The sequence below is a fragment of the Gopherus flavomarginatus genome, chromosome 8, assembly GCF_025201925.1.
Source record: "Gopherus flavomarginatus isolate rGopFla2 chromosome 8, rGopFla2.mat.asm, whole genome shotgun sequence".
NCBI lineage: Eukaryota > Metazoa > Chordata > Testudines > Testudinidae > Gopherus > Gopherus flavomarginatus.
The window spans coordinates 98,149,706-98,172,077 of record NC_066624.1 but is presented as its reverse complement, the minus strand read 5'-3'; the positions used below and the strand labels follow the sequence as shown (position 1 = coordinate 98,172,077).

At 43.6% G+C, this 22,372-nt stretch overlaps 1 protein-coding gene across 6 annotated transcripts; it reads right to left on the bottom strand.

Annotated features, from left to right (window-relative positions):
• Window positions 1–980: 980 nt before the first annotated feature.
• Window positions 981–18,750, bottom strand: GPR160 (G protein-coupled receptor 160). 6 transcript variants are annotated; one of them, XM_050966086.1, is made up of 4 exons: window positions 18,511–18,750; window positions 4,979–5,029; window positions 3,029–3,136; window positions 981–2,394 (listed from the first exon to the last, which is right to left on the bottom strand). In XM_050966086.1, exon 4 carries the CDS (start codon window positions 2,338–2,340, stop codon window positions 1,333–1,335), a length of 1,008 nt encoding a protein of 335 aa, XP_050822043.1. In that variant the 5' UTR covers window positions 2,341–2,394; window positions 3,029–3,136; window positions 4,979–5,029; window positions 18,511–18,750; the 3' UTR covers window positions 981–1,332. The 6 variants fall into 6 exon arrangements, with proteins under 6 accessions (XP_050822043.1, XP_050822045.1, XP_050822046.1 ...); XM_050966088.1 differs by lacking the exon at window positions 18,511–18,750 and adding an exon at window positions 11,223–11,360; XM_050966089.1 differs by lacking the exon at window positions 18,511–18,750 and adding an exon at window positions 11,237–11,360.
• Window positions 18,751–22,372: the final 3,622 nt, after the last annotated feature.

The following is a 22,372-nucleotide window of genomic DNA, read 5'->3' as shown; positions in this document are numbered from 1 at the left end:
CACCTAATTACTTAAGCAACACAATGTGCAGAAAAATATTTTTTCTGCTAAAGCTCCTATTTTATCCATTGATTCTTTCTGGAGATTTACGTACAGCTGCAGATCTTTCACACCAACCATATGCATTTTGATATGTCATTCTTTCACATTTTTTATACTATCAGCAGTTTAATTTATTTGTACCAAATAACTGTATGGAAAACAAGATAACCTTTGACATTAAAGTAAATTTTTATATTTATTTGCACACTAAGGAAAGCCACTGCATTCTGATGTTACTAGTAAAGTTACTGCAACGCTAAATATGGAATGTAAAGACTGAAATGAAGTAACACAAATAAATAACATTTGCTTCTACAGTGCAAATTGTATGATGAGAATGTATAAGTGCTTACAAAAAGTTTAAACTGTCACACTTAATGTCACCCTGGTAATTGTGCATCTTATTGGTCTTTCTTTTTTTGTGTATTCAGTGTAGTTGTGGCTGTGTTTAGAGAGACAAGGTGAATGAGATAATATATTTTATTGGACCGTCTTCTGTTGGTGAGAGAGACACGCTTTGGAGCCACACAGAGCTCTTCTTCAGGTCTGTGTGAGTCGAAAGCTTGTCTCTCACCAACAGAAGTTGGTCCAATAAAAGATATTACCTCATCTACCTTTCCTTTTTTGTAGACAGTTTTAAACATAGTTTATATGATATTTACTTTCTGGGGGGAGAAGGTAGTAAAAGTTATATCCATTCCTTTTAGACAGTTTCTCTTTCCTTAAGCAAAGAGGGAAACTTCAATTTTTAATAGGAAATAGTAAAACCTTTTAAGAACTGATGATAAATTATAAAGGAGGTGTTTAAAGCTAAAACATTTGACAATTAATAATACTTGTACATAGTTCTAGAAGTCTCAAGGTTAGCTAAAGATTTTACTCCTTTTTTGTTTCTTTTTTTCAAGTTCATGCATCAGACAACTTTAAACAATCTCAACTTTATTAGCATTTAATGTTAAAATCAGGCAGTTTTTTGCAGAAGTACTGGACATTTTTATTTACCTGTTTTCAACTATATTTTGAATATATAACACATTCCATTAAAATATTTTGTGCAGTAAGCACCCATTTTTATTTGAAGTCTAGCTTGGAAAACAGTTCAGTATTCCACACTATAGTGCAATATTCCATTATACATTGGAGAATTTTGGTGAATTTTTCTTCATATTGTAGTTTGAGGAATTTCCTTGTATAATCCATTTACATGTGTTCACAGAGGACATCAAAATAGCAGAGTCAGACACCTCTGATGCACAGCTCTTATTTGTATCCTTTTCACACAGCAGTTTATTAACAGATGATTACTGTGCCTGGCTTTTCAGCTTGCTCTGTATTTTGATTGTTAAATGGGATGAAGCAGAATTTCCAGCTGACAAATGGATCTGCAGACCACATCCCCGCTGTCAATTGAATGTCATGACACCTAAACCAGTATGCTGTTGCGATTAGAAAGCTGTTTATGAAGTATAGCCAGGGGACATTCATCTCCATGTAGGCTGGAATCTGAGCACCAAGCAACAAGATGATCATCTGAAGGAAAACAAAAGGTGTCCAAGTGCCAAGAAAGCAGATGAGGAGTCTTGTCAAAAGCTGCTTTTTACAGACAGTGCAATCACAGTCAGATGCATATGAGAAGATTAAAACAGTCACACTTGTCAAGGAAATAATCCGGACAGACCGCACCATAGTTATAACTTCCGACCAACAAATCACCAGAGCCACACCTATAACAAATAGCATGGCTAATGATAGCCAGTAGCTTTGAACACTGATATAGAAAGGGCATGTAAAAAAGTGGTTCTGTATTTCTAATTCAGCAGAAACAGCTGGAACTTTCAGAATATAAAAGAGGACTGAAATCCACATAAAAATCACAGCAAGTATATAAAGTAGTCTTTGACCTATGCTAACAGGTTTAGGGGTTTGAGCTATAGTCATGTAATAATCCAGAACAGACACGAGACAAACTGGGTAATGCAAGACACCATACATAAGGGAAATTATCTGAGTGAACAGACAAATGTGGTACTTGGTAAATCTCACACCCCAAAGTGCAAAGTCCTCAAAATAGGAGATGAAAGCTATATTCACCAGAAGTGTGAAGTCAAGGAGTGCCAGTGAAATACAGAAATATCCCATAAAACTTTGTTTTACATCCCATCTTCTAACTCCCAACATGAAGAGATTGAGCGACACTTTTCCAAGCATAATCAGGAGCAGCATACAGCTAGCTTCAAGAGGTTGATTGAGTTGGCTGTAGTACTGAAGGGAACAATTTGCACAAGACATGGCAGCCATTCTTCAAGGATAAGAGCCAGCAAAATAAATCTTACAGGACACAGTTGTTCATACCTGAAAAGAGAGTTAATGACAGTCTTGGAATGTATATTAACTGATTACTGTTGTAACTCTCCAGCCAATCATAACTTCCCCTCCGGAAGGGATGTTACGAGCCACTTGACTTTCAATGGTCCCTTGAAATGTGTTATCCACTTATGCTAAACAATCTGTTCCACCTTATGTTTAGTGTGACGCTCTTAGTACATTTCCCAGACCTGAAGAAGAGCTCTGTGTAATCTCAAAACTTCTCTCACCAATAGAAATTGATCCAAAAAGAGATATTACGTGACCCACCTTGTCTCTCTAATTTCCTAGGACCAACACAGCTACAACCACACTGCATACTATCATAACTCCGTTGTCAGTCGAGCAGTTATAAAACTCCTACTTGAATTTTCACAAGTCTTTGATTGTGAATAAAGCTTAAATGAAACACCATTTTATTGACAGCAAGTTCCTTTATCTTCTGTACATGTTCTTAGTTTTGGGAATTAAAAGATATGTCATCTGAAGTAATTTAAATTTTATTTTTACTGAGCGATTTCACTATTTGTTTTCCATTTGGATTTTTTGGGTTTCTTTTTATAACTTGTTTGCATACATTCATTTCTATACAAAGTGAGCCTGGGATGGCTGCTTCACCTACATCGGCATGGTAACATCCTCATGCTTAGGCTGTCCTCTGGAAGAAGTCATTTAGCTCTCCTCCATTGTTCCTAGATAATCAGGATGTGGTAAGATCAACTGTCCTTATCTGTGTGTTTAAAGAAGTGAATAAGAGTAAATGAATTAGATTGCCACCTAATATAATTTTAAAAATCTGCTTCCTAATCCCACAAAGCCAATAATTATCACTTTTTCATTTTTTTTTTTAAAGTGGCTCTCTCTCCTCACCCAGTCTTCTACAAAGAAGCCACTACAACCCTGTGGGTGATGTCTGCTCGCTTGCTTTCTCCTCTGCCTGCCTCTTGGAGAAAATCGGGTGTGGGGTGCTTTAAGCCACAATTTCCCCAGGAGTAGCTCCTCCTGATCTGCCGAGGAAGCCTTGCAGATTGAAGCAGCCTGAGTCTAGAGCACTCTGAGGCCCTTGTGCACAGAGGCATGTGTAGTATGGCAGTACCAGTTGTAGTTAAGGTGGTGTTAAGTTTTGCACTTTCAGCCAATGTTCAACTATTTTGTTACATATGAAGAACAGAGCGTATCCTTCCCTAAATTATAGTACTTTGAATATAGAATTAATTTTCTGAAAATTTACAAGTAAATCCATTAATTAGGTTAAGTAATCAAAAGTGGGTCCTTTAAAAAAAATTAGCATTGGGTGTCAGACTTTTTGTGTCTAATGATTTCAGAACAGAGTAAGACACTTCAAACAATTAAAACTCCAATTTTGTGCTTTGGCTACATTTGAAGAATTTTGGGGAGGATTAATGGTAACTTTGACATTATTCTTCATAAGTTTCTCCTTCAGCAGAGACTGACGAATAATGTTCCACTATAGAGAATTCTACGAAGAATTGCCCTCTTTCAAAATGGCAGCCATCTCCTCCTCTTGTTCACTATGAGACTAAAGCCACCCACTGTCCTCAAGGGTGTCAGTGTCCACCATCACTTTGAGGGAATCCTGGTTTCATTTTTGCTGTGGACAGTTGGAGGCTGTGGCCATTTTGAAAACAGGCATTTTCCCGTGTTAAAAAACTGAGGCAGCAAAGTGGGCATATATTAGTGCCAAATTGTGTGTGCCATATTCACATGAGTGAGGTTCCAATTCAACTCCCACTGCTTTCAATTAATTTTGAATTGGACTTTTTAGTTGAATTAGCTTCAGTAATACTCACTTGAGTAAGGTAAGTAGGATTTGGCCTTTAAAAACAGTGGTTCAATTTCCTTAGAGAACTTGTATGCTACCAGTTCCATAGTTAAACTCATCTTTAAACATATCTTTCTCAGCTTTTACACAAAAATTAAATACCACTTTACCAAGATTGTTTTATATTCTCCCTATTGTAACTAATCTAATCCCATTCTTCATCCTATGTAGGATCCCATCAGGGGTGAAAGTAACTTAAAGGACTTACCGGTAAGCCAGAGTCCTGAGAAAGGGGCGGGACCTTTAGAGCCCCAGGCCCTTTAAATCACTGCCAGAGCTACTAGCTTCAGAGCCTGGAGCCCCGGGCGGCAATTTAAAGGTTCCAGGGCTCCGGCCGCTGCTACCACCTCGGGCCCTTTAAATTGCCACCTGAGCCCTGCTGCTGGAGCCCTGGGGTAGCAGCGGTGGGGCTCCAGCAGTAATTTAAAGGGCCAGGGGCTCCCAGCCACCGCTACCACAGCGGGGCCCCGGGTCCTTTAAACTGCCGCCAAAGCCCCGGCGGTCCTAGCCACCTCTGCTGGCAGCGGGGCTCCAGCGGGAATTTAAAGGGCCCGAGGCTCCAGCTGCTGCTGGGAGCCCTGGGCCCTTGAAATTGCCGCCTGGGGCGTACCGGCTTACTTTCATCTCTGGATCCCATTAATTTGTCATGGTTTTTAGATACTGTGATATGCAGTCTTCTAACTTAATCCTGAATTACTAAATTGCAATAGGGGGTTACAAATACTGTACCATCATTATTAAAGAGCCTCCTGTTTCTTGAAAGCATGGTCCATAGTTGCCCTGTGAGAGAAAGAACATAAGTTGTCTTTTCATTCAGTAAGAACGATCAGTTTGCATTTTTCCAGAAATAAGAAAATCTTTACAGTCTCTATTATACTGCGAATGTAACACGTATAATTATCTTAATATAATTTCATATATCAAATCTAGGCATTTTCATGAAACATTTTCATTCATCTTCCCTACACTTTACCCTTCTCTCTTCTTCCTTATCCCAATTGTCCCCTCAGAGGTTTCTTCTTCAGTTCTCAATTTTTTTTCAGCTGCTACAGACCAACTTCTGCTTCCAACATTCTATTTTTAACAAGTTAAAAAATGTATTGTCCAAAACAAATTTTTTTCCAGGGGAGTTGAAAAACTTTTTACCTGCCAAGACTTTAGTCAGTGTAATATGTTCCTCTTGCAAAACTCATCTGTCTGTCAGTACTTTCACCTGCTTCAGGTAAAAAAGCGCTGCAAGCATTCACCCTGCGTTAGCGTGGTGTGATCAGCTGTTGCAGGGGAAAACCCCATAACTCATGCCATGGCTATTAAGGTAGATAAAGAATTATTCTTCCATTTTCTCTTTTATGCCTGCTTTATTTATATTTAAATCTCCATCCACATTTTGTTACCATTTTGCATAAATAGACAACATATGTGAACTATGTGTAATTTAAATACTGCTCTCAATAGGAAGAGAAGACAGGGTTATCTGGAGCTTGAATTTTACTATGTCTCCCACTTTAGTGATAGCTAGTGGATATATACCTTAGGTTAGAAGGTGGCCCTAAGGTTTTCAATATACTATACACACATTTATACTATACTTTTTAAAATAATTGTACATTTGAAAGCATATTGTCAAGTTCGGGACACATTTAACATGGTTACACTTGGACAGATCTTTCCATGTTTAATCAAACAGCAGTGAAAATACTTTACAGGTGAACTGAAAATCTGCTAAATCAGGAGGCAAAAAAAGGTCCAATCTTAATAAATGGCTCTTAATTTTGTTTGCACCATCACCTGCACCTATAAATGTTGTTTGCATGCACAAATTTAGTCACTGGTGCATACAAGTGATAGTGTTTTCAGAACTGCACGCACAAAATTAGGAGGAGGGCTGGGTCTATTGAAAAATTTACCCTTCAGATCAAAATTTTCAGTGATGAGTGCTTAAAGTTATGCTCTAAAGCCATGCTTCGGCACCTAAGTATAACTGTCCTGATTTTCAGAAATGTTCATTAGGGCTGTCAAATGACTTTTAAAAAATTGCAATTAATCACAAGATTAAAAATTAATCACACTGTTAAACAGAATACCAATTTAAATGTATTATATTTTTCTACATTGTCAAATATATTGATTTCAATTACAACGCAGAATACAAAGTGTACAGTGCTCACTTTGTTTTATTACAGATATTTGCACTGTAAAAAGATAGGGCAAGTTGAAGCATGAAGGGGCATATGAATACCTTGCAACACCAGCAACAACAGTGCCATACGAACATCTAGTCTCACTTTCAAGTGACGTAAATAAGCAGGCAGCATTCTCTCTCGTAAATATAACAAGCTCATCTGTCTTAGCAATTGGCTGAACTAGAAGTAGGACTGACTGGACTTGTAGGCTCTAAATTTTTACATTGTTTTGTTTTTGAGTGCATTCGTGAGAAAAAAAATTCTACATTTGTAAATTGCACCTTCACGATAAAAAGACTGCACTACAGTACTTGTATGAGGTCAATTTGAAAAAAAACTTTTTGGTTTTTACAGTGCAAATATTTGTAATAATAGTATAAAGTGAGCACTGTATACTTTGTATTCTGTGTTGTAACTGAAATTAATATTTGAAAATGTAGAAAAATATCCAAAAAATGTATCAAATTTAAATTGGTATTCTATTATTGCTAACAGTGTGATTAAAACTGCGATTAACCATGACTACTGTTTAATCTAGTTAATTTGAGTTAACCCCCATTAATTGACAGCACTATTTATTACCCATAAGTCTCACTGAAGTCACTGGGAACTTCAGTTGCTCAGCTGTTTTAAACTACACACGCAGCATATTGCTTTTGATTCTAGAATTACGATTCTGCTGCAGTCTGTCTTTTGAACTTCCCTTCCTATTCCTCTGCTCTCTGAGTACCAGTTTCTTCCTGTTTGGCCACTGTTGTTGCAAGAGGTTTTTTGCTGAAGTTCATGTTATCTGGAATAGATCTATAACTTCACCCAATGAATTTTTACACCTCTTTTCTAATCTCATCTGGTAGCATTGTTAGCTTCCTTTCACTGTACAGCTCCTTTTGCTTTTAACTCAATTTACTGTGTGCAACATGGCCCACATTTTCAAAAGTGCACATCATGCAAGAGTTCACTCTGTAATTGTGTACTGGCTGCTGCATGTGCACAAGTCAGCAGGGGCGGCTCCATGCACCAGCACACCAAGCACGTGCTTAGGGCGGCAAGCCAGTGGGGGCACTCTGTCAGTTGCCGCAAGGGCGGCAGGCAGACTGCCTTCAGCGGCTTGCCTGCGGAGGGTCCGCTGGTCCCACGGCTTCGGCGGACCCTCCGCAGGCAAGCCGCTGAAGGCAACCTGCCTGCTGTGCTTGGGGCGGCAAAATGCCTAGAGCCGCCTCTGCAAGTCAGGCAGGAGCAATTTTGTGTGTGTGTAGGCAAAGAACATTATAAAATATAAATTAAAGCACTTATGAATGGATGAAAAATAATGTGTACTATTCTGCATACATCAATTCTCCTACCTGCTGAACATGTGAGGAAGGACCTGTGGTCAATCAGCATCAAAGGGGTTAGTGGTATTAACTCCTGAACAATAATACCAGAGTCTTCTATTCAAAGAGAGAGACCTTTTGCCCATAACCCGTGCCCCAAATGTTGTTGCTGTCATTTTCAACTATCCAGCTACTAGTTAAGTACTGTCAGCATTTCTATTATAAACAACTATTTTCAAAAGGCCTAAAAAGTTCACTGAGGGGTGAAACTCAATTCATGTAGTCATAACATTTTGTTTTCATAGAATCATAGAATATCAGGCTTGGAAGGGACCTCAGGAGGTCACCTAGTCCAGCCCTCTGCTCAAAGCAGGACCAATCCCCAACTAAATCATCCCAGCCAGGGCTTTGTCAAGCCTGACCTTAAAAACCTCTAAGGAAGGAGATTCCACCACCTTACTAGTGAAAAAGTTTTCCCTAATATCCAACCTAAACCTCCCCCACTGCAACTTGAGATCATTACTCATTGTTCTGTCATCCAATATCACTAAGAACAATCTAAATCCATCCTCTTTAGAACCCCCTTTCAGGTAGTTGAAAGGCTGAAAGCAGCTATCAAATCCCCCGATTCTTCTCTTCTGCAGACTAAACAATCCCCCAGTTCCCTCAGCCTCTCCTCCTAAGTCACGTGCTCTGGCCCCCTGATCATTTTTGCTGCCCTCTGCTGGACTCTCTCCAATTTTTCCACATCCTTCTTGTAGTGTGGGGCCCAAAACTGGACACAGTACTCCAGATGAGGACTCACCAATGCCAAACAGAGGGAAATGATCACGTCCCTCGATCTGCTGGCAACAGAAATGCCTTTAGCCTTCTTGGCAACAAGGGCACACTGTTGACTCATATCCAGCTTCTCATACATTGTAACCCCTAGGTCCTTTTCTGCAGAACCGCTGCGTAGCCACTCGGTCCCCAGTCTGTAGCAATGCATGGGATTCTTCCATCCTAAGTGCAAGATTCTGCACTTGTCCTTGTTGAACCTCATCAGATTTCTTTTGGCCCAATGCTCTAATTTGTCTAGGTCCCTCTGTATCCTATCCCTACCCTCCAGAGTATCTACCACTTCTCCCAGTTTAGTGCCATCTGCAAACTTGCTAAGGGTGCAATCCACGCCATCCTCCAGATCATTAATGAAGATATTGAACAAAACTGGCCCCAGGACCAACCCTTGGGGCACTCCACTTGATACCGGCTGCCAACTAGACATGGGGCCATTAATCACTACCCATTGAGCCTGATGATCTAGCCAGCTTTCTATCCACCTTACACTCCATTCATCCAGCCCACACTTCTTTAACTTGCTGACAAGAATACTGAGAGAATCTGTATCAAAAACTTTGCTAAAGTCAAAAAATAACATATCCACTGCTTTCCCCTCATCCACAGAGCCAGTTATCTTGTCATAGAAGGCAATTAGGTTAGTCAGGCATACCAGTGTAGGTTAAGAAAAAAGAGAGGTTAAAAGAAAGAACAGGACAAGAAAAAAGAAGAGAGAGCCCTCTTTGCAAAGAGCAAAGATAGACAGCACATGGTTGAGTCAGAGAGAGAGAATTCTCACCTTTTAAGTCTTTCTGTCCCTGGTTCAGACCCTCTCAGACTTGTTATCACCGCCTTTGGATCAACCCAATTAGAGGTTGTTTTACAGCAGCATCACAGAATTCATTTTCCTGAACCAATCCTAGAGTCCCAAGATTTTAAACAAGACCCAACTCCCTCCTTTCCCTTCCCCTTCTCTCTCCCCCCTCCCTTTTAACTAACTGTTTTATTCTTATCTAAAGAAACAGACCCCCAGCATTTTCCCACCATGTAGCCCTTTTACAGAGGAGTTTTTATAAAAGTTAAAACGATAAGCTTTTAGTAACACACAATTTTTAACAGTTTTTCCCCTAGGTTTTAGACTAACATCGTTTATATATTTAGTAAGCACAATGCGACACTGCAGCCAGAGGCGGCTCCAGGCCCCAGCACGCCAAGCGCATGCCTAGGTGGCATGCAGCGGGGGGCGCTCTGCCGGTCGCCGGGAGGGCGGCATGCCTGCGGAGGGTCCTCTGGTCCTGCGGCTCTGGTGGACCTCCCGCAGACGTGCCTGTGGAGAGTCTGCTGGTCCCGCGGCTCCACCGAAGCCGCGGGACCAGCGGACCCTCCGCAGGCATGCCTGCAGGAGGTCCACCAGAGCCACAGGACCAGCGACCGGCAGAGCGCCCCCCACAGAATGATACCGTGCATGGGGCGTCAAAATGTCTAGAACCGCCCCTGGCTGCAGCAAAGCTCCTGTTAGCAAAGCAGCCTCTGTGAGTCAGTGGATCATAGAGAAGGAGTTTGCTTCTTTACCTGCTTTTTAATAAGGACTTTGCATCTTTACCTGCTTTTTAACAAACACATGTTAAAGTTACATTAAGTTTTGCAAAGGGATAATGACTTGAAAAGACAAACCTAAAACACATCCCCTTTGTACGTGTTGTAATAAAAAAAGAGCAGGCAGAAGCACCCTAGGTTTAAAACTCCAGGTTTTTAGTAAGACAGTTTATAAACTCCTTATTTTGTAAATCATTGAATTAGAAAGAAGATTGCTTCTTCCCCGACTGTTTAACAAATAGAGGTGAAAGTTATATTAAGGCTTTTAAGGGAATAAAGACGCCTAAATGAAGACACATTTCTTTATTTAACCCCCTTGGCATAAGTGTTTCAATGAAAAAGAGCAAGCAGGGGGATTTTTATAAAAGTTAAAACCATAAGCTTTTAGTAACAAGCAATTTTTAAAAGTTTTCCCCTAGGTTTTAAACTAAAGGCTTATTTTTTTAGTAAAAACAATGTGAAGCTGCAGCAAAGCGCCTGTTAGCAAAGCAGCCTCTGTGAGTCAGCAGATCAGAGATAAGAAGGCTGCTTCTTTCCCAAACTTTTTAACAAACACAAGTTAAAGTTACATTAAGTTTTGCAAAGGTATAATGACTTGAAAGGACAAACCTATATGAAGACACAACCCTTTTGTATATGTTGTAATAAAAAATTATGCAGAAGCACCCTAGGTTTAAAACCACAGGTTTTTAGTGACAGGCAGTTTATATTCCCCTTATTTTGTAAACCAGTGGATTAGAGAGAAGATTGCTTCTTCCCCCACTTTTTAACAAATAGAAGTGAAAGTTATATTAAGGCTTTTAAGGAAATAAACACTTGAAAAGATATACCTAAATGAAGACACGTTTCTTTATTTAGCCCCCTTGACATAAGTGTTTCAATAAAAAAGAGCAGGCAGAAGCACCCCAGGTTTAAAACGCCAAGTTTTTAGTAACAGACAGTTTATATACCCCTTATTTCATTAACCATTGGCTTAGATAAAAGAAGTTTGTTTCTTTTCCCACTTTTTAACAAAGAGAGGTGAAAGGCTTGGAAAGGAATAAACACTTGAAAAGACAAGCCTACCTGAAGACCCATACCTTCATTTAGTTCCTTAGGCATAGGTGTTTCAATAATGTGTAAGCCTGCAGAAACAACCCAGGCTTAAAAACACAGAAAGCCTGTTCATAAAAGTTTTCCCCTAGGTTTTAGGCTAGCACTGGTCTTTTTTTTTTTTTTTTTTAAGTAAGGACAGAAGGCTTTTGCAGCAAAACAGCTGTCAGCAAAAACAACCTCTGTAAACCAGCAGATCAGAGATAAAAAGGCTGCTTCTTTGCCTGCTTTTTAACAAATACAAGTGAAAGTTATATTAAGTTTTGTAAAGGAACAAACACTTTAAAAGACAAGCCTATATGAAGACAGAGCCCTTTATTTAACATTTTTCAATGCACGTTTCAATTAAAAAAAAGAGAGCATGCAGAAAACATGCCAGAGTGAAAACCACAGAACCTTATTAACAGCTAGTTTATATTCCCCTTATTTTGTAATCCAGTGGATTAGAGAGAAATTTATTTTCCTCCCCACTTTTTTTAACAAATTTATGCGAAAGTTATAGTAAGCTTTTATTTTCCTAGGGCTTTTAGATTTAAGTGTGATTTTTGTTGTTGTTGTTGCATTATTAGAATGTTTTTAAATGTTTGCAACCCATGTGCTGAGACACAGGTACAAGCTCCTGTGTTTGTTTTGGGTTCATAGATTTTATTAAAATAATACAACACAGGCTGGAGCTTTTTTAACATTTTAAAAACAGATAAGACTAATTAGGCTAGCCAGTGCTTCATGCACTATAGTCTGCCTTAGCAAGGCTCTAGGGGTCACTCCTTCAGTTTGCTTGTTTTTGACACAGACTTTTTTCCTAACTTTTTAAACGCTGTTAAAGTTTTAAAAAATGGCAAGATTGCATTGAAAGATACTTTATGAAAGTTATAACAAGTATTTTATTCCATTTACTGATTGTAAATGACAAAAACCATCGCTTTGTGACTGCATGAAGCTTAGAGATAGTCTATCTGAAGACTTCCCTCACCCCTTGACTTTCCCCCATACTTTTAACACTTGCTTAACGTACAGTGTTTCGTTATATAAAGGTTTTTAACATTTAACATGAAAATACAGAATTGACTGAGATGTAATACAACATGACCTTTTAAAAGGATAGCCTGTATGCAGTGAGGCCTATTTGAAACATTATGTTTTTTTAAAGTTTATTATGAAAAAGCAGTATTGCCTGAAAACAAGGCCCCCTCTTAGGGATATTTTGTAAAAGAACTAAAAAGGCTTAAGATACTAGCCTGTTCTTTTAAAAATAGTGTTTTTAAAGTACCAAACAAAAACTGGGTAAGAATATGAAAACTGGCAATTGAGGGGAGTTTACACGTTTTAATAAAAAAAAAAAAAAAACCCAACCCAAGATTGCTTTTTAAAGTTTGGATTTATACAAAAAACACAAGAAAAAATAGCGTATGTAAAAAAAGTTAGCTCTTTTTTTACCAGAGATATGGAGCCTTCCTCACCCCCCCCCCCTACACACACACACACACACACACACACACTTTTCTCTCCCCCGCTTTTTTTCTTCTTTCCTCGGAGCGAAGGACCTGCCGCCACCGCTTCATTCATTATTCGGCGGCAATAATGACCAAGAGGGACTCAGGGACCCGCCACCAAAGAGCCTGGAGCCGTTAAACTCCCCGTAGAACTTCACTAAACTTCTACAAAATATCCCTAAGAGGGGGCCTTGTTTTGTTACAGCTCAGGCAATACTGCTTTTTCATAATAAACTTTAAAACAGGGTCCCCAACGTAGTGCCCGCGGGCACCATGGCGCCCGTGGGGGCATCTTAACGCACCCGCATCCTGGCCCCTGGGAGAGCACCCGCCGAAATGCCGCAGCGGCATTTTGGCAGGGACACTTCTCGATGACGATGCTTGTCACTGAAAAGTGATGTCATCAAGAGGCGTTGCTCCCGAATTTCGGCGGGGACGCCTCTCGATGACATCACTTGTCGACGGCAAGCGACGTCATCGAGAGGCGTCACCACCGAAATTCGGCTGCATTTCGGCAGGTGCTCCACTGCCGCAGTGGTCCTTCAGCTGGCGCCTGCCAGCCAAAAAGGTTGGGGACCACTGCTTTAAAAAAACATAATGCTTCAAATAGGCCTCACTGCATACAGAATATCCTTTTAAAAGGTCATGTTATGTTACATCTCAGTCAATTCTGTATTTTCATGTTAAATGTTAAAAACCTTTATATAATGAAACACTATGTTTAGCAAGTGTTAAAAGTATGGGGGAAAGTCAAGGGGTGAGGGTAGTCTTCAGATAGGCTCTCTCTAAGCTTCATGCAGTCACAAAGCGGTGTTTTTTGTCATTTACAATCAGTAAATGGAATAACATACTTGTTATAACTTTCATAAAGTATCTTTCAATGCAATCCTGCCATTTTTTTAAACTTTAACAGTGTTTAAAAAGTTAGGAAAAAAGTCTGTGTAAAAAAACAAGCAAACTGAAGGAGTGACCCCCTAGAGCCTTGCTAAGGCAGACTATAGTGCATGAAGCACTGGCTAGCCTAATTAGTCTTATCTGTTTTTAAAATGTTAAAAAAGCTCCAGCTCCAGCCTGTGTTGTATTATTTTAATAAAATCTATGAACCCAAAACAAACACAGGAGCTTGTACCTTTGTCTCAGCACATGGGTTGCAAACATGTAAAAACAAAAACATTCTAATAATGTCAAAAAAATGCATGGTGGTGAATGCTATCGAGAGGTATACTACTCCCGGATCCTTCTCCTTCCTTTTTTAAAGATGGGCACTACATTAATCTTTTTCCAGTCATCCGGGACCTCCCCTGATTGCCATGAGCTTTAAAAGATAATGGCCAATGGCTCTGCAATCACATCCGCCAACTCCTTTAGCACCCTTGGATGCAGAGCATCTGGTCCCATGTATTTGTGTTCATCCAGCTTTTTTAATTAGTCCTGAACCACTTCTTTCTCCACAGAGGGCTGGTCGCCTCCTCCCTGTACTGTGCTGCCCAGTGCAGTAGCCTGGGAGCTGACCTTGTTCGTGAACACAGAGGCAAAAAAAGCATTGAGTACATTTAGCTTTTTCCATATCCTTTGTCACTGGGTTGCCTCCCCTATTCAGTAAGGAGCCACACTTTCCTTGACCACCTTGTTGCTAACATATCTGAAGGAAACCTTCACTTGTCCCCTACACTTTCCAAAAACTTCCTGGATTGTCTGTGCACTGCTGTATTGCTCTCCCAGCAGATATCATGATGATTGAAGTCCCCCATGAGAACCAGGGCCTGTGATCTAGTAAATTCCGTTAGTTGCCTGAATAAAGTCTCGTCCACGTCATCCCCCTGGTCTGGTGGTCTATAGCAGACTCCCACTATGACATCACTCGTGTTGCTCACACTTCTAAACTTAATCCAGAGACTCACAGGTTTTTCTACAGATTTATACTGGAGCTTTGAGCAGTCATACTGCTCTCTTACATACAATGCAACTCCCTCACCTTTTCTGCCCTGTCTGTCCTTTCTGAACCATTTATATCCATCCATCCATGACAGTACTCCAGTCATGTGAGTTATCCCACCATGTCTCTGTTATTCCAATCACATCATAATTCATTGACTGTGCCAGGAATTCCAGTTCTTCCTGCTTGTTTCCCAGGCTTCTTGCATTTGTGTATAGGCAATTAAGATAACTCGCTGATCATCCTGCTTTCTCAGTATGAGGCAGAAGTCCTCCCCTCTTATGCTTGACAAACACTTTAAAACAAACCTTACTGTATTATAACTGCCACCAAAACAACATTGTTTTTTAAGATATATTTGAGACAAGGAATGAAGGTTGCATTGAATAGGAAAACAATATTTTCTTTTTCTTGGTCTTGGAGTGAGAGCAATGGGTCAGAGAGAGCTGTTTAGGAAAAAACAATGGGTGAACTAACCAACGCACAGGTAAGTGACTGGCCACAGAAAATCAACACTAGAACTGGGAGTAAAACCCTAGAGTTCCATTGCATACTCTGTTCTGACTGTTAAACACATTGCTTCTCTTAGAAATCACAGGTACTAGAAGATATTTCCATCGATAAGGTGTGGTCCAGCATAGATGCACAAGTGCAAAACAAAGTTTGTACTGCATCTATACTGTAGAGACAGACTTCAGTCTTCAGGGCTGCATCTACACAAACAAGATTTGTAGCTGTAATTCTGCAAGAGCAGAAACTGTAGAGTCAACAGGACTGCGGTGTTTTTACACAGAACTACACCTTCCACCAATGCGACAATTGGTGGAGCTGTACTAGTCGTGAATTAGATCTGCATTTACTAGGAAGATGCAGCCACATTTGGAGGAGTGGGGGAAGGAATCAGCATCAAAAGATTGGAGAGAGGTTAGAAACAATAGTGAGTTTCCTTGACCCTGTGTGTGTCTGCCTCTCTAATTCAGCCCAAAGGCAAAGAGCTTGGCTTGCCATCTTACCTTATGCTCTGAGGCCCCATCTACACTACAAATAGAACTAAGTCAGGTGATAACATTACAGAACTGTTATAATTCATAGTATGAATCAAACTTGGCTATCAAACATGACCGAGCAAGGTTTTAGCCCAGTTATGGGGAAACAATTCCTTTCCACACTACATAAATTAAACTATGTTGTAGCCATGGACCAACCAAACTTTAGGTTTTGTAAAAATAATCTTTTTCAAAATATACTAGAAATGTTTCATTTTAAATTAAATATTAACAAATAGTCCCTTGAAGTGTGTGCCACCAAAGCAGATTACATATTTTACAAGTCCTAATGCAAAAACATCATTATAGTAAATTAAAACTTTGTAAACTTTCTATTGCCATGGACTCAGACATCCTTGATCAAGCCTAGAACCAGTAGATGAAATAACAAGTCTATTTTCACATCTGTGCTGAAATACAAGCAAGAAAGAGCAGCAAAAGTGGTAAAAAATTAATATTTATAAAATTGCTTTTTACTAATCTAGCATATTAAAAATAAAATGGGTAAACAAATCTTTCTAAGTGTGATTTTTTAAAGCCAGATGCTCCTTAAACAACAAACCAAATTGGCTGTGTCTGAAAGTGCAGCCAGAGGATAATGGAGAGGGGCAAATGATCTGCTATTTTAGGAAAGAAATTTTTCTGGAGCAAATAACCAACATTATAAGAAAGGAGCCCAGACTGGAATGTGGAGGATTTGTCTGTATTCAGTATAACTGTGAGTTCTGAAACCCAAACAGGTTGCAGAGGGGACAATATATTTATTTATCATACTATATGAGTGAACTGGGCCAAAGTCTGGAGCTCAGAGCTGAAAATAGGAAACATTATTTTAATGGGCCTTTATACCACTGGGCTACCCATATACTGTGTTTCTTGATAATCCCATGTTACTTTAATGGCTAGGGGTCAGAAGTTATGCTCTGAAGTTCCCTAACTTCAGCATGTTGGCATCCTGCTCTCACAGCTAGTCAGCCTCATATCTGACCTAAACTTGAACTTTTAGTTCCCAGAACCACCACAAGCCTGAGTGTTGGTTGGGGGTTTGTTCTCTGCCTGGTGCCATTGTTTTCCCTCCTACTACCCAGCAATGCTTCTCCTCGCCAGGCGGCACCAGCCCCCGTGCTCATCCTCTCAGATGGGGGCTGATAGTCTCACACACCTGCTTTCTCCAAGCCAGGGGGATCAGAGAGCCCTCCTTCCACTTCGCTCACAGAGAGGAGAGTTGGAGGTGAGTGGGGGGGGGGGGGGGAGGGACAGTGGGCATCTCACACAAGGAGTGAGTTGAGATGTTGGTGGGAGGTAGGGGACATCTCCCACAGTGGGAAAATTGAGTTCTGGAGGGAAGGTGGCAGGTAGGGGGCATCCCCCATAGCAGGTGAGCTGAGGGCTGGGGCAGAGGTGCATGAAGGGGTTGGGGTCCTTCCTCATAGTGGGTGAGCTAAGGTCTGGGAACTGAGGAGAGAGGGGACATCTCCCATAGAGGGTGAGCTGAAGTCTATGGCAGAGGTAGGAGACATCTCTTGCAGCTGGATGAGTTGAGTTCTGGGGGCGGAGGGCAAGGGGACATCTCTCACAGCAGCTGTACTAGGACCTGGGGGAAAGGGGCATCTCATGCTGGGTGAGTTGGGTTGCGGGGGGATAGAGTTCTCTCATAGTAGATAAGCTGAGGCCTGTGGACAAAGAGGAGGGAAGAGCTGGCCACAGCAGGTTAGTTAGAGGGGGATCTTCCTCAATGGGTGAGGTGGGGTATCAGAGTGAGGGGGGAGGTCTTGCGATGGGAGGGGTCTCTCCCCACACGGGTGAGGTGGCATCTTGGAGCAAGGGGGGAGGTCTCGGGATGGGAAGGGTCTCTCCCCTGGTGGGTGAGGTGGGGTCTTAGAGCAAGAGGGGAGGTCTCGGGGTGGGTCTCTCCCCCGGTGGGTGAGGTGGGGTCCTGGGGTGAGACGGGGTCTCCTGGTGGATGATGTGGGGGCTTGGAGCGAGGGGGCAGGTTTTGGGGTGGGAGGGGTCTCTCCCCTGGCAGGTGAGGTAGGGTCTCAGAGCGAGGGGGAAGGTGTCAGGGTGGGATGGGTCTCTCCCCCAGTGAGTGAGGTGAGGTCCCAGGGTGAGACAGGGTCCCCTGCTGGGTGAGGTGGGGTCTCAGGGCAAGGTCTCAGGGTGGGAAGGTCTTTCCTCTGGCAGGTGAGGCGGGGTCCTGGGGCGAGGTCTCAGGCCGAGGGGGATCTCTCCTCAGGCGGGCGAGGCGGGCTCTCAGGGCGGGTCTCTCCACGGGCGGGGTCCTGAGGCGAGGAGGGTCTCTCCCCCGGCGGGTGATGCGGGCTCTCGGGGCAGGGGCGAGAGGGGGGGGTCTCACCCCAGGCGGGGTCTCGGGCTCTCGGGGCGGGGGCGAGAGGGGTCTCTCCCCCGGCGGGTGATGCGGGCTCTCGGGGCGGGGGCGGGGGCGAGGGGGGTCTCTCGCCCGGCGGGTGATGCGGGCTCTCGGGGCGGGGGCGGGGGCGAGGGGGGTCTCTCCCCCGGCGGGTGATGCGGGGGCGAGGGGGGTCTCTCCCCCGGCGGGTGATGCGGGCTCTCGGGGCGGGGGCGAGAGGGGTCTCTCCCCCGGCGGGTGATGCGGGCTCTCGGGGCGGGGGCGAGAGGGGGGGGTCTCACCCCAGGCGGGGTCTCGGGCTCTCCCGCAACCGGCCGGGGCAGGGAAAGCAGACGGGCTGCCCAAGGCTGGGACGGGCGGTTTGTGCCGGTGGGGGGAAGCCCCTGCTCGCTGAGCTCGGAGGAACCAAACTCACCTGCAGACGCTGCCTCCTCGCCGGGCAGCCCGGGAGAAGTGGCTCGCTGCGCCCCAGCCTCCTTCCCCTCAGCCCCGCACGGGGCTGCCGCGCAGCTCCCCGCTCGGCGCTGTCCCGTGCCGCTCTGGCCACGCGCGCGGAGGGCTCGGGGCTGCTCCTCCAGCTTCCCTGGGGGGCCGCTGCGGCTGACCGGCTCCCCCCGGGCCCCGCCCTGGGAAGTGAGACGGGCCTGGCGGAGGAGCAGCCGCCCACAGGGAGGGGACTGCTGGTGCGGAACAGCGCACACAGCCCTGCCCTGCCCTGCCGAGCACCCGCGGCGCTGGGCGGGCCCGCACAACAGGCTGGGGCTGGCGAGAACTGGGTGTAGCCGAACCGCAGGGCCCCTCTGCCGCTCGCTGGGGCGCCTGGCTCCGCACGCCCCCTGCACCCGGGGCGGGGATGAGACCCATTACACGCCGTTCCCGAGCTAGCAGGAGTCCTGCCGGCCGGCGTCAACAGCGTGGGGGCCCAGACTGGAAAGATAGTTTGCTTATTTCTCCCCTCCCCAGGGCCCCGTGCTGGGAAAACAGGCGCCCAACTTCCTCACACTTAGGGTGACCAGATGTCCCGATTTTATTGGGACAGTCCCGATATTTGGGGGGTTTTTTAATATGGGCCCCTATTACCCCCACCCCGTCCTGATTTTTCACACTTGCTATCTAGTCACCCTACCACTGTTGTGCTCGTCTTCAGGTCCCAGGAGCAGCAAAGGGCCAGCGAGCGCCAAAGGGTCAGAGCATAGAGCAGGGGGGTGTTTGGGTACAGGGCTTTGGGCTGTCCTATTTCTAGTCATAGACTCCTAGACATGTAGGGCTGGCCGGACCTGGAGAAGTCATCAACAGAATTAGCTAAACCTCCACCAACCTTGCTCCGGGTTTTGTCCAACCTGTTCTTAAAAACTCCAGTGATGGCAATTCCGCAGCCTTCGGTGGAAGCCTGTTCTAGAGCTTAACTACCCTTGTAGTGGTGACCCCTCTCTCCGATGCCCAGCCAGGGCCATTGGAGCAGTGGCAATAAGTACACGCAGGGAGGCAGAGGGTGGAGTTCACGGAGCTGCAGTCTTTTTGGGGAGACCCTAAGCCATTGCTGAAGCTACTGGGCTGGGAGGAGAAGATTGTGAAGGGAGCCTGATGGAGGTATTATTGTGTAGATTGAAGTTAGAGACTGGGGACTGTGTTTGTGCTCCCTGAGTGGGAGATGGGAACCAAGCACTCCTACCCCTGGTCTAGGGCAGTGTTTCCAAAAAGGTTGGTCCTAACCCACCAGTGGATTGCAGAAGGCACTAGGTCTGCACAGGTCACAGGCCCAGTGAGGAGGAGAGAACTGGGAGGGGAGGGGAGTTTTAGAATAAGACTGCTCTGCACTCACCCCACAGCAGTGGCTCCAGTCCTGAGGCCTGGGTCCTGCTCCCCACTCCAGGTACTACAACCTGAAGCACAAGGTTACACTACTGCCCCTCTGTGATGATGAAGGGGCAAACAGGCCACATTTGAGTGAGTGCTGCTGTGGGATGAGCTCACTTTCTCCCCCCACTTCTCTTCTCCACATACAGGGGCCTCCCCTCTGTGGTGGGCTGGGGTTAGGGTTGCAGTGCTGAGTCACAGGGTGCTGTTGTGCATGGTGGATGCTCACTTGACAGGATAAGGAGCAAGAGTAGGCAAAGGAGGCTGACCTATGATTTTGGGCCACCATTATGAATTTGGACCCTGGTTGGGCCACAATAAAAGACAAAATGCAGGTGAGGGGTAGCCTTAGTAAAAAGTTTGGGAACCAGTGGGCTAGGGGTCAGTCATGGGGCCCATGAATTGTCAAGTCCAAGTGAAATCAGCAACCTACAGCATCAGGCTCCAGGAATTTTAAAGTTTGGAATATGGAGTGTACATGTTTTGTTTTGAAATGATTTTGTTGGAGTTTAAATGTTTAGTGTGCTGTTATATTCCTTTTCTAGGCACTCAGCTGATAGAGAAGATATTTCCAGGTGAATGTGGATACTATTTCCTACGGGGTTACAGTGATCCTTAGCTTGCAAACTGCAGGCAACTTGCCAGCATTTGTCAGTGAAACATGTTGATACTCAAACAGTGAGGGATGAGGATGTTGGTCCAGGAAAAGATTTATTTTATAAATTGATCCATAGAATGAAAAAGATGAAGCTACAAATACTGCTTACTGGTAAAAAACTGGCACCAGAGCCCGGCTCTTGCTCTCGCAGTGTAAGCAAAAAAATTGTCATAAGTAGGGTGGGGTAAATCACCAGGAAACATAAAGCCAGTGTAGCAGCTCAAATCCCATTGCTTCTTTCCAGCATAAAGCATGTAGCCAGAAAGTCGTTAGGACTGGCCAATCCCTGGCAGCCACAATAGCCCCGTGGTAGCTCTCTGTAGTTCCTCAAAACCAGACCAGCAGCTCCACAATTACAAATCTCTAATTGCTGAACTTAGGCATCTGCACATCTTGAATTTATTATCAGAAACATGTCTGCAGAATAAGTGCAGTCTGCTCTAGGTCAACTGTATCCATTAGCCTTCATCTAATCTCGTTGTCAACACTTTAGGAAGCATTCTATAATCCAGATGTTAGAATTGTATGATTTTCAGATGGTTGAGTGTTTCCCTTGAAACAAAAATATTCCAACTTGAAATGGGAAATAAACACTGTAGTAAGAGTAGATGAATGTGCAAGAAACAATGTTTATGTTTTCAATGCAAAATTTTGTAATGCCATAAACATGGGAAAGACAATTCTCAGTGGTCCTTGCCATGTTGCTAAAGCTGCTTCCTGTCCTGAAAGTGTAATTACTGAAGCACAGTAGGAACCTGATCCAAAGTCCATTAAAGGCAATGAAAAGAGACCAATTTAAAACCCCACAGTGATTGATCAAAGTGGAGGACATACCCCCTATAAAATATTAGTGCCTGGAGCCCATAATAGGTGCTTTTTAAAATAAGTTGCCATAAATAAAGTCTTGTATACAGTGGGTATGGCCAATGGATCTGCTTAGTGATTAACAATTAATCTGCCTGCTCAAACCCAAGCTCCTGTGTGGCAACTGGGCTTACTGGTACATGAGGTGATTATCCCATTCATGGGCTCTCCACATCCCCCTGCCCTCAGCACACGGGAACCTGTGGCAGCTCGACTGCCAGGGACTTCTGTTCCTACAGCGTGTTGGGTAGGAATTGTAACTAAATCTAACTGAAGATTTCCAGAATGCATAACACTGGTTGCCACCCTATATATTTGGACCAAGATGATCATGAGGTTGTCATTCTTGTGTAGTCAATGGGAATTAGAGCCATGGAGAAGAGGGCAGGATCGGGCCCTGAGTCTATTCCTCATTACAGAGCAAAGCCTCTGAATACTTGACAAGTCAACCTTTTTGCACCATGTTTCCACACTTAAGACTGATTAAAAAACCAGGAAACAAATTTGGACATTCTACCTAGTGTCCTGGTTACAATGGCATTAAATTATTAACATTACTTAGTGCTTTTATAGAATGTTTTCATATCCATAGAACAGCTCAAATGTTATCTAAGCTCATAACCATATTTGTTCTTTCCTAGGAGAACGTCATATCGAGCTGGTAACCCCTTACATGTAACGATACTGTGTATACAAGTGAGAAGGTATTTTCCCCAGGAATATTTCTGTTAACAGAATGTAAATATGGTAAAGGGATGGGACTTGACTCTAGCTGGGAATATATGATTTAGGGTGTGTTCAGGGCAAATGCAATGTCATTGTTCTGTGGAAAGGAGGTGGCCCCTCCCTTCAGGAGGAGGGGAAGTGAGTTGGAGGACAAAGGGGACAGTTGAGGAAC